Here is a 13,447-nt window from a genome sequence, read left to right as displayed (position 1 = left end):
TATTTCTTTTTAATATACCCTTTTTATGTCGGCACAATAGACGTATACTGTACAGGTGGTGTTCCAAATTCGGCGCAATTGACAAAACCCCAAAAAGTCTAATGTAAACTCCGCGTCTCCGCCAGTTTTATTTTCTTGCCTGTAATGATTACATGCGAATTCCTCCTATGTTAAGAGTTAAGACCTTCTTACATTAAATGTGGTGACATCCGTTATTGCGATGACATGGTTACGTCAAAACTGCTAAAATTAATGTTAGTTTAATATAACATAACGTCATACCTATGCATATTTTATGATTATTACGATTATTTATTATGATTATTCAAATTATTTTACGTAATACCCATTATAATAATATATCAATATGTGTCATTGAATATTATTGTTCGTATTAGACAATAATTATCTTTAAGTTTAAGTATTGTATTTTTTTTGACATATTACGCATACCTAACTATTATTTAATATGAAAAATTATTAATATAAAAATTATCAATCTTTTTTTTAATAATATTATATTAGTTATTAATTCGGGGCCAAGGTAAATTGTGTCGACGATAATTTGTGTTCATTTTGAAAGCGGTAAGTCGAGTGCCAACTATAAACCATTGTTGTGACTAGGTCTAAATATTAAAAACTTTAATATTTTGTATTTATGCAATTTACTTGTGAATAATAAATTCTGTTTTGTGGACGAACTAATAGTTGTAATACAAGTACAGTCTGAGGCACATACTAAATTACAAAATACAATACAAAAAAAGAAAATTATGCAAAGAATTTAAGAAAAACACAAATAATGAAATATTATCTAATAATATAACCCGATTATAATTTGTTTATCATTTAAGTTTTTACTTAAAACGTGATATTTATACGAACTAACATTTTTTTCCAGGATTCAATTTTTAATTATTTATACCATAAATTATTCATTTTGAACATGATACTAAAAAACCACATATATTTTAATTAATACATCTTTTCCGGGACTCAACTTATCTATTACCTATTTTTTTTCCCAGGACCCAATTTATCAATCTCGATTAATTTTATACTGATATTCCTGACTTATTTTCCTGGTAGAGCCTTCAGTGCTTGCATTAAAAAAAAGTTACTTGTGGCAGAGTTTACATGTACCTTAGCCCATAGGTACTTACTATCTGATTTCATACTTGTTTAAGCCATAAGTGCATACTATTATAGTGTTTCATATTAGATACGAAATATTTCATAAGTTCGTGAATAATAAAACTATATGCTTTTGTAGATTTTTTCAAGGAGTAAGCCACGCGTTGGAGACCACCCAGTTACGTTAGGTTAGATTTTTGAAAATTTCAATCAGTTAATACATCTTAGGTAGAGTAGTATATTATAATAGTAGGTAACCATTTGAACCAGCGTTGTTTAAAAATTATAACTTATGAAAATGATAATTTTTAAGTTTATTATTGGATCATAATATATTGTGTACCTAGCTATATAGATATATTTTAATTTTATTTAGGTATCAAACAATCAAACATAAACTTATTAGGTTCATCTTTAATGAATGATTCGGTTTATACTATGTAGTATATTAGGTACAGTTCCAAACTATAGTTTAACTCTATACGTACCTACAGTTATTAAGTATCAAAAATTAAGCTTTAGTTATACCTATTTGAAATAATAAAGCGTACCTACATAACTAATCAGAATTTCATAATATTATCTACTCCGCTTCAAATATATTTATAGGTTAGGTTAGGTTAGTTTATGCTCCTTAATCTGGTAAAGTTGCTGCAACAGCACTGAACATAGGTATAGTTTTGAACTCGAAAAACTTCGAAACAAAGTTCTTCGCTACCGATATGCTCTAATATATAAAAACTCTTTACAAAAATATTTTAGGAAAATTTAAATTTAAAATCATTAAAAATATGTACATCATACTAGGTAAAAACATAAAACAATAAAACATATTAAAGGTGTAAAGTCTACTCAGCTGCACAAAGGTCATATTATTTTATTATAACAACATAACAAGGTAGAAGAAAAAGCCGTCTTTGATACTGTATTAATATTTTAAGGATTGACCTTTCTATACACTGTCAGTTATCATTTATGTAATATTTATTATATTTTAGATTGGAGCTGGAGGTATTTTCGGTATACAAGTATTCATCAATATTTTCGGCATTTCAGAATACCGGTATATCGTGATTCGGTTATAATTAGGAATTACCGAAAAGGTTAAGTTATGGGTACCTAAATTTATTGAAAACAATAACGAATAATAATTACAAGCATGATTTTTAAAATAGATGTTAAAATTAAATTTTCCTAGACTAGAAAACACTTATAAATTCACCGAGATCCGGTAATTACCTATAGGTAGGTATTTTCGTTAATTATCGGTAATACCATTATAGATAGGTACGTCCAGTGGCGCAGCTACGTACCGTACGCTCTGCAGTAGGTATACAAATACCGGATACCGGTATCAACATTTTAAATACTCAATCTATTTTTATTATTCGTTGCGAATTACACACGCGCGACCTAACTCATATTTCATGTTATACAGTATACACGGGTACTCATCGATTTCCTCAAAAGAACCGAGAAGAGACAAATTATTTTCCTATGGTAGTCTTCAACAGCGATCTAACACGAATTCACAAGTGCCAATGGGCAATGGCGCAACTAGTGGTAAGAGAAAAGTGGCAAGTATAATAATGTGTAAAGTTTTTCATGTAAAAAAATATTGTAAAACCGTTACAGTAACATTCTTCGGTTCGTTCGGAATTTAAAATGTCCAATGGTAAGTGACGAGTGTGATTATAGTGTGTTGATGAACACCGCAGGTTATTCGAAGTCAATAGCTTTTGCGGGAACTGTGGGCACTGGGCTGATGTACTCCACGTCTCGAGAATTTTAACCTCAGTCGCGCATGTGCACAACCCGTAGGTTAAGTAGGATGGGCGACGGGCTTCGTAGTAAAAACGTTGATCCAAATAACGGATAATAACGTATATTAATCTAATTTATTCTAAACGGTCGGTTTTTTTTTTTTTTGTAGTAGTAGTTATTGGGAATAAATAAAAACTAATGAGAATATAATTTCATATTTGTTGTTTGGGAAATTGAAAATAAGCAGATGAGAAAATCATTTTTTCGATTTTGTCATCTAGAAAGAAAGAACCGAAAGAAGATTATTGGCTTTTGCCTAGAAAAAAAATCAAATTATGGTACAGTCACTTATTGTACACTATTATAACAATAATTGTAGTCTAAAAAAGTGTTCAAATAAGGATGTCAGATCATCAAATACTCTGACGATTTAATGCAATGAATATATAATGGCGTAGCAATAATTGGAACTGTCAAAAACGAGCATAATATTTACGATCAATTGAATATCAGCAGAATGAAAATGATTCATTCACTGTTAAATAATTTACTGATTAAAATATATGGAACGTGTTATTATTTTTTAATGTATAGGTAGTAATTATTCTTCTAATTTATGAACGAGTAAAAATAAGTGATGGATTTCATGAAAAAGTTCATTTAAAAAACGAACTCTTTACGTCACAGCAGAAATACTAAAATATAATATATATATAAATATATATAGACTATAGAGGTATTAGTGTAGTAGTGTCGTTCGTCACAGCTCACAGGTGTAACCAATAAAATAATATTTGGAGCACGCGTTTAATTATATTGTGTAAATTTTAAATAATAATAATTTAATTGTCGCGTAGGTAGGTGGTAGGTATACCTATAGGGGTTCTTTTTGTAAAATTGACTCTCTAGTCACCACTTGTAACTATAATTCACTGAATTTTAATTTTATAAATTAAAAATGAAATATTGTTTTAAAATGATTTCAAACTGTGCGGAAAGTAATATTTTTAAAAATGTTAAAAAGATCCGAGAAGATTAGTGATTTAAATAACTACTATTAATATCACACAAAACACACACACACACACCTCTAATAAACCTCATCTTTACCATTACCACTGTACCTAGAGGTATAAACGATCTGAAAGAATGTATTTTTTATATTTTCAATAAGCATCACTAATTTGATATTAGTCAAATTAATTACTTTAAAATCAATTAAAAACATTTATTCAGAAAACTGTAAACATTTTACACAATAAATATTTATAGATTTATAAATATATATTTAAATGTTAACATTTGTTCGCAGAACATCAAGTAATAAAACCAAGTCTAGGATACCAATATATTTTCTGTAATACATACATTGAATATGATATGGTATAAACCAACTAATATACAAGTTTAATTAATGTGAATTTTACATTACCGAATAGGACGTTAAATCCATACAAATAAAATGCTGTTATAGATTACAAGCAAATGCAACATACATAAAATATGAGAAAGAAATAATCGTTATTCAAAACAATGTGTATAACTTATTCTTAATCATATTTATTGAGACTATATACTAGCATTGTAACAATTTAAAATTCAACCAAAATAATCTACTTCTTCTTTTTTGCGTCTTCTTTATTTTCGCTGTTTTTATTCCAGTCTTTGAGTCCTTTCGGCAACGTAGTGTCTTCGTCCATCGAACCCGTTCCTTCAACAAACTCTTCATATGTCGATTTTTCCTGGAACGGTCTGGGTCCCAAAAGTTCAATCATATCTTCTCTGCTGAGCACTTCTTGTTTTAACAATCTTTCGGCAACCTAATGAATGATTGGAAAATTATTTTTACACATATTTATTCAGCATTTTATTATGAACGAGATGATATATAATTTATTAATGTTTTGAGAAAATATTTTGCGTAATGGGGCATTTTATCAAATATCAGGTTAATTATACAGTTACGTGAAAAAGTTATGGATCAAGGAATTTATGTACAACAAATTTAATTATTTTAAAATTATCCCCATTCTTCATGTTAATATGAACATGAATAAAAAAATATTAAGTTAGGCAATTCATGGTTGAGAAAACAGCAAACATGAAAGCAAATAAAGTAAACCATTAATGAGAATGTTATTATAAATGATGATGCATGCTTAAGATATTGAAACAAGAAACAAAGCTTTATCATCTACTGTTTAGTAATAAGAGTATAGAGTTTATCGATAAACTAATATAAAAATCAATTAAAACACATTAACATATATATTTTTAACTTATATCGTATACATCAACTATCAAGTGTTAAGTTGTTTATACTATAGTTATTAACTTTATATTTTTACTGTTTAAGTTTAGTGTCTTATTATTCTATGATATTATTATATTAAGTTATTATATAATTTTGCATAACCTTATTATAAAGACAATTAAATTTGTTATGCACCTTAAAATAATAAAAGGTATTTATGCATAAATATTTCCTCGTTCAATAAATATAAAATATTAAAATGATTTTGTAAAGATAATTTGCCAAACATATTATATTAATCTAATATTACCTTTATAATGTCGTCCTTATGTTTTTTAACTAATTCCATAGTATCATCATATGCTTTAGAAACCAATATTTTTACTTCTGAATCTATCAAATGGGCTGTAGTTTCAGAATACGGTTTTTCAAATGTCATTTCTCCAGGTTGAGGCAAATCAAAACTAACATTACCTACTTTCTCATTCATTCCAAAATGTGCAACCTGAAATATTTATATTCAAACAAGTAGGTTTATATTGTAATTTGATTTTTTTAATTTTCTGTGTGTGTATAACAATAATCTCAGTACCTGTGCATATGCATTTTCAGTGACTTTTTTCAAATCGTCCTGAGCACCTGTTGTAATTTCATTAAAAAACACTTGTTCTGATACTCGACCACCAAGAGTCATACACATTCTATCAAATAACTGACGTTTTGAATATAGATATTGCTCTTTGGGTAAATATTGAGCATAACCTAATCCTTTACCTCTTGGTATAATTGAAACCTAATATAAATATAAATACATTTAAATCAAAAAAACTTACAAAACATGTTACTTGACATGACATCAGATTAAACTTTACTATCTTTGTCTTTCCAAATTTATGTCAGAAAATATATATTGGAAAACTGAAACCAAAATAGACTATAAAATAATACAACATATTTATATAACAACATTTCAAAGAGAAAATTATAAAGGGTAAACAACTTTGTGTGATTTTATGGTTAAATGTTTTGATTTCATTAATTAAACAATAACCAACTGAGTTGTGTTCACATAAAAATCTAAAAAAAAAGTATATTATAATAATTATGAAAATTTTAATTTCTTCGTCATTTATAATAAAGAATTTTGGTATATATTTTTTTAACTGTATATAAAATCATTTTATATTTTATGTAAGTGAAAAGCAAAGATAATAAAACTCTGAGAAACACGTCTAGAAATATATGTATAAACCTTTTACAATACTTTTAATAATGGATCTGCATACTGCAAGAACCAGCCACAAACAGCATGACCAGCTTCGTGATAGGCAACTATTTTTTTCTCATCGGCTTGTAAAACTCTACTTTTCTTTTCCATACCAGCTACTACTCTTTCAATAGCCTGTTCAAAATGTTGTATTGAAATACTCGCAGCCAATTCTCTGGCTGCTATTAAAGCTGCTTCATTGCATACATTAGCAATGTCCGCCCCTGGAAAACAATAAAAGTTAATACTATTGTTTATCATATTTGATTTAGAATTTTAGAATTAAAAAAAAAAAGAAAAAAATAACAAGTAACCAAATAATTTGGTAACAATATGGAAATTTTTAAAACAAAATTAATGACCTAACTTGTGGTAAAATAGCCATTAAATGTTCCTCCATGTAAAGACTAGTTTTCTCATTTCATATTATGTAGTTTACAAGTATGTAGCATATAAGATAAAATAGTAATATTTATGAAAATTTTACACCTAACTATAATAGTTGACTTAAAAATAAAAGAATTTATAATACCTGTAAAACCGGGCGTTCGAGCTGCTAACTTTCTAGCAGTCTCCAAAATATTCAAATTAGTTTTTAATGGTTTTAAATGTACACCAAAAATGGATGCACGACCTTTAATATCAGGTGCTGGAACATATATCTGTCGGTCAAAACGACCAGGACGCATTAATGCTTGATCTAAAACATCTACTCTATTGGTAGCAGCTAAGACCACTACATTAGTAGTTGTATTGAATCCTAAAATGTATAAATATTATTGGTAGATACAGTTATATTAAAACACTATTATATAATCATTAAATACCATCCATCTCTACCAGCAGTTGATTTAAAGTGTTTTCTTGTTCAGAGTGGCCACCTACATTACGACCTCCTCTTTTTTTACCAACAGCATCAATTTCATCAATAAACAATATACACGGAGCATGTTTACGAGCCATAGTAAACATATCTCTGACTCTTGATGGTCCAACACCAACAAACATTTCCAAAAACTCTGAACCAGAAACAGATAAAAATGGAACATCTGCTTCACCAGCAGTTGCTTTTGCGAGTAATGTTTTACCAGTACCCGGAGGTCCTATATACACAAAAATAAACCAAATAACATGTTTTGTTACTCATAAATTGTTTTTAATTGTTTATTTGGTGAAAATTTAACATATTTTTGGTTTTATGAAAAGGCGGTTTTGCTAAAATAAGCCAGATAAACAAATATCCTACCTGTAAGCATTGCTCCTTTAGGAATTTTGGCTCCAAGGTCCAAATATTGTTGTGGATTTTTCAAAAAGTTAACAAACTCCATGATTTCTATTTTAGCTTCTTCGCAACCAGCAACATCTCTATATTGAATTGTAAAATTAATAAAGTATGAACATAATTTAGTAATTATTTAAATTGATTTACTTGAAACGGACGTCAATGTCTTTTGGATCTACAAGTTTGGCTGTAGATTCCATTACCCCTCCAAATAATCCACCTCCACGCCTACCACGGCCAGTCATCATTTCAGCTGATCTTCTCATCATAAACAATAAAAATCCTATGAATAATATAGTCGGAAGGAACCCAGAGAAACTGCTCGCTTCCAATTCAGTTTTATAAACTACTGGTATAAAATTGGCTGGTTCTAGATTTAGTTCCAATTGTGCATTTTCCAAACTTCTCTCAAAAGAATCTACACTACCAATGTTAAACCACAGAGTTGCCTGTAAAAATAGTAACACATAAAGTGAAGAATTATAGCATTCTTATTACCATTAAATAATCTTATCTTACACTTCCGTCAATAGAAGATCCTGGCTGTAGATTTATTCTAACCCATTTCTTATTAACAACTTCTAATTTTTCAACTACATGTCGATTTAAATAACTGAAATCAAATAATGAAAGAATCAAAAATATGTGTAATGTACACAACAATTTTAACATTATTTATGCTTGTGATGTAAAATAAAAATAAATAATCATTTTAGTTTAAAACTATAAGTACTTACTTATTGACAAAATCTTTCCACGTGATTTCTTTATAACTCATATTATAAAATGCAAGAAGACTGATTAGACCTATTGCACCAGCTACACCATAAAGTATCCATTTTTCTTTATCAGAATCACCTGAAGAACTAGATCTGAAAAAGAAAAGTTATAGATAAAAATTATTAATATATACTATGAAACACTTTAAAACGTATAGGTTTTATGATAACTAGTTATATGACAGTAATTTTGATGTTATTTCTAAAAATTAAAGAATACATTTTATTTTAAAATATTAAAAACATTGATACATCAATTGAAGTGTACCATCAACAAAGTGACACTTTATATGCAGTGTATACACACTGTATGTTTTCATATAGAAATCAGACATACAAATTAGTTATATATAAAAATTATAAATTCAGTAAAAAGAATTTTAATTACCTTCTATTATTAATATAGTCATTTACAATTTACTACATTTTCATTTAAAAATTTTAATAATACTTTGACAGCATGTTTTTAGTATGACAAATTTTTTTTTCATTAATTTTATTTTATTTAAATAACAAAAAAAATGCTTATATTCATATTTAGAACTAGATTGATATGTTAAATAAAATATTTTTTTTTTTTAGGTAACATATATTATGACCTATATGATATGTTTAGACATTCAGTTAAAACTGAATGTGACTGTTGTATAAAAAAGTAAAAAACAATATCAGTTTAAATTAAATAACAAACATTAATAATATTTACGTTACAAGATTTAAAGATAAAAGTTATTTTGCTATGTTTATTGGCATTTTACCATTTCAGTAGAGTATAACATTGACAATTGCACCATATTGCAAAATCTAAACAAACCAATTAAATCGTTATTTCTACCAATAAGGTATAACATAATATGACAAATTATAATATTTTATATTATTTTGGTTGGTGCATTATAATTGTATTGATAAGATCTAACTTAAGGATTATTATAACCCCTATAATAAGCCAATTGTAGGCATACACTTTGTAAACTATTATTGATATCAACAATGTTGAAAAATCAAACAAAAAATAATAAGAAATAATAAAGTTGATAAGTAATATAAGAGTACTTAATAATAATAATAATAAAAATAAACCAATAAAATATAATCAGTAATTATTATTCAGAATAGATGTTTTTAAAACAATAAATCCTTACAAGAACAAAAAAGTAATGAATGTCACCAATCTAATAATTTATAAATCATGACATATTTTACTTTAACTTTAAAGATGATGAGCATTCACTCAAGTTATATAATATAACAATAAAAAGTACTAACCCTTGTGACATTCGATTGATCTTCTTTTTAAACGCATTGTCGAAAGAGGGCGGTTTGTTAACACGGTTGTCAGACTTTTGGTCATTTTGTTTGCTTTTTTTGTCTTTGTCGAAATACTTTTCAAAACCAGTAGGTGGTTTTTCACACAGATTTGTCCACTGTTTGAGCACTGTGTTCAAACTTGGTAACACTTGACGCCTGCTCAGGAGACTCAATTGACGGTTTAACTATAAAACAAACAAAAAATTAACGGATTCCTTTCATTCTTTATTTTCAGAACTGTTGTGTCATTTTAAACTCTAAACTATTACGATTACGGCTACTCACTGCGAAATTGTCTAATCGGCCCGTACGTATACCGTTCATCAACAATCTCTCAACCTTTTTCGATATGGTAAAAAATCTTTGCGACATATCTAAAAATTAACTAGATACCTATTAATACAATTTAAATACATACAACGGTCAACGTTCAAATAATAAAGTAGAATAAAAACAGAGACGAATAAATCTTAAATAACATTTTCTATTTTTCTACTCATTGTACACGGACCACAGAAAGTCAGAAAACGAATGTTATCAGACGACAAAAATTAACCCTGCCATCCATAGCGGTCTTCTATGGGTCTTCGCCTGCTTTACAACTGTTGTTGAACAGTACGATAATGTGTGATAACGAACAGTGCCGCCAACCTCGGCTTTCCTCGGTCAAAGGACTTGCATTTCCCGGGCGTTTTCGAACGCACCGATATCATCCACGCGAATAATATACGTATAATTATAATTATAATTATGCTGTCGCGCGATTAACGAAAATTAAGAAAAATTAAACGATAACACTCATTAAATTAATCACTGAAAATTCACATAAGATTTTAAGTCCCCAAGTGATTCATAGTATCAACATTAGCTAGATAATTTGAATAAACATTTTAAATACGACTTTTTGGATTCAAAATTATTGTAAAAATAGGTCCTTAAATCCTTAATAGATTATTGTTTATTTATCCGTGGACTATAAGTAAATTTAAATCCCATTTATTTAGGTAATGAGCCGAAGACAGTAGGAGGAAGCTAGATTTCTTATAAGATCTTGTTATTAACTTATTATTATATATTTTAATCATCGTCGTTAACGAATAACGACCAACTTAGTAACTCTTTATTGGTATGATTATATGTACAGGTAGCAATGATCTGAAGCTTAAACCAAAATTAACATCTTGATGGGGTAAAATGTAATTTATTATATAATCATAAAATTAAATCATATTAAGAATTATTATTGAATAGAAAATAATATTTATAAACACTTTATAACTTAAGTGATTAGAAAGATATGTATAACAAAGAGAAAATAAAGTTGTGAAATCAAACCATAATATCATGTAAGTATATAACAATAACAATATATATATTATTATGTATTATTATGGGCTATGAATTATGATTAGTATGGACGATTTATGAATACTTCTTTACGCAGCTTCAGAAAAAATAAAACAGACGTTTAAAGTAAGGGGACTCTGTTAACTTTTAAAAAAGAGCGCCCCCCATCACTTATTAAACGTTACTAGGCCGTGGGGCTACGCCCCCACACCCCCTATACCACTCTTTAAATCATATGAAAAATATTTATAAATAATCAATCTAAAAAAAATATTACTGTAAATATTATATTGTATATTTTAGTTATAACTAATATAATAACAAACTCAAAACTAACTAAATGAAAAACAATTCATTTTAACTATTTATTTAAATAGTTCCATAATTTATCATAAGACGTATATTCTAGGACGCAATAGTAGTTAGAACAGATATTTTGTGGCACAATTTGTAGTGATGATTAAAGATAATTAGTTAAAAAATAATAATAAATATCTTAATAATTATTAGATTTATGGTAAGAAAAATTATTATGATGTTATCACGTGCATTTTGATAACAATTCAGAATAATGCAGTGTCCCCTGCGTCCCCCACCAAATCAAGCACTGTATATTATATACATTATTATATATATATATTTAAAAATACATCTATAGGAGTATTATTCAAAATATTACAAAAAAATAAAGAAAAACCATTAGATAAATTCAGATTTTCAATCATAAAAAATGTATAATTTAACATTAAAATGTATGAAATGAATAATAATTAAATTACAATTTATAATATATATTATACAAGTAGTATCCAAACCACTATCTACTGTTCCTAGTCATGTACTCATATCGGTGAGTGGTGACATACAACAAATTTACGGTCGTCTCCCATTTTAGTTATAAATCTAAAATTTCCAACGCTCGTGCAAAGAGCTTATACTAAGACTAACTGTTATTTTAGACGTTAGATAACGCTGTCGTATGCGATTTTTAATTTAATTCCAATTTCCGATTTCAAGTTTCGACTGCAATCGGGTTACCACGATTAATAAGTTTACTCTGTTTTGAATTTTTCTTATGAATCGTAATCACTATTTATATTTTTCAGTGATTGCTGATTAGTAGGAGGATAAAGTTTACTATTAATTAGATATAAATAACTAGGACAAGGAATGCTAGGATTTATGCAGAGACTTGCGCAGTGCAAAACTTAAAATATAAAAATACATTTGTTTTATATTCAAACTACTTGAGCATTTATCACTTTTTAGTTTTTACATACAAATAGTTTTATAAATAGTTAATAAACTAATTACCTGTACTTACGACCAGTGAATCATTTTTTATTACAAACATAGGCGCAATTTTAATAAAAAAAAACTGAGGGTGCTTAATCTCAGCATTTTCTGGGTATAGCGTTAAATAGCTGCTGATTGTAATAGTATAAAAAAAATATTTGAGGGTACTAATACCCCCTAAGCCCCACCCCCTATTTGCGCCTATGACTACAACACTCTTACTGTAATACAAGAATTTAGCCCAAATGTATCAAGTATAATGTTTGACCTCACAAGTGCTGCAATATAATATAATATAATATTATAATTTAATCGTCATAATATTAAAATCGATTATTGTTTGAATCGTACTTCTAAATGAACATAATTACATATCCAAAATGGACATGAAATATGGAAATAATAATACAATACTTAAACTCATTATTATCGTTTATAAAATATTATGTTTCTATACAGTCGAACTTGGTTGACTTGATATTTTTGACACTGGATACTTTGAATTTTTTCTCTGATCTCAAAAATTTTCCTTCTAAACAATGTAAAAAAATCGTCGTCAACTCGTATATTTCGTATAATTCGTGAATATTAGGTATAGCTCAATTTTCCGATGTAATCAGGATTTTTTCGTTTTTGTTTTTGAAAACAAAATTTTCAATTAAGAATTTAGTTTTTGGTGAACAACCTTCGACTAAAACTAGATAATCGCCTCTATAATACGTACCGTTAAATCCAAAATTAAATTCTAAATGATATACGTAATTACCTATCTCCTGCTGCGCAATATCATTGCAGTATCAGTCGTAGATATAAATATCGTAATAATTATTGTTTGCGTCGTGCTAACTGCACACAATAATAATACAACACATTATCTGTATATAGGATACACCTCATCACGGTAATTTCGTTGATACGTAGAAGATATGAGAGGAAAAAAAACAATCGAATATATATATATACCCCTAACTTCTGGCGGTCGGGCTGCCGTCGAGTAAACCCGTTAAATCCCG

General features: G+C 27.9%; 1 protein-coding gene across 1 annotated transcript; it reads right to left on the bottom strand.

The window, feature by feature from the left end:
• Positions 1-4,232: 4,232 nt before the first annotated feature.
• On the bottom strand, positions 4,233-10,333 carry LOC113553028 (AFG3-like protein 2). The gene is made up of 12 exons (XM_026956143.1): positions 10,077-10,333; positions 9,750-9,976; positions 8,439-8,573; positions 8,221-8,314; positions 7,849-8,150; positions 7,666-7,784; positions 7,247-7,522; positions 6,952-7,179; positions 6,417-6,643; positions 5,745-5,945; positions 5,463-5,657; positions 4,233-4,718 (listed from the first exon to the last, which is right to left on the bottom strand). Exons 1-12 carry the CDS (start codon positions 10,161-10,163, stop codon positions 4,512-4,514), a joined length of 2,298 nt encoding a protein of 765 aa, XP_026811944.1. The 5' UTR covers positions 10,164-10,333; the 3' UTR covers positions 4,233-4,511.
• Positions 10,334-13,447: the final 3,114 nt, after the last annotated feature.

The sequence above is a fragment of the Rhopalosiphum maidis genome, chromosome 1 (genome assembly GCF_003676215.2).
Source record: "Rhopalosiphum maidis isolate BTI-1 chromosome 1, ASM367621v3, whole genome shotgun sequence".
NCBI lineage: Eukaryota > Metazoa > Arthropoda > Insecta > Hemiptera > Aphididae > Rhopalosiphum > Rhopalosiphum maidis.
This window is presented reverse-complemented; position numbering and strand designations above follow the sequence as displayed.

Coding starts and splice junctions, on each gene's coding strand:
- LOC113553028 (XM_026956143.1), bottom strand. CDS start 10,163: ATGTCGCAAAGATTTTTTACCATATCGAAAAAGGTTGAGAGATTGTTG. Junction 8,315..8,438: donor TGGAAAGATTTTGTCAATAA/GTAAGTACTTAT, acceptor ATTTGATTTCAG/TTATTTAAATCGACATGTAG. Junction 5,946..6,416: donor ATGCAGATCCATTATTAAAA/GTATTGTAAAAG, acceptor TATTTATATTAG/GTTTCAATTATACCAAGAGG.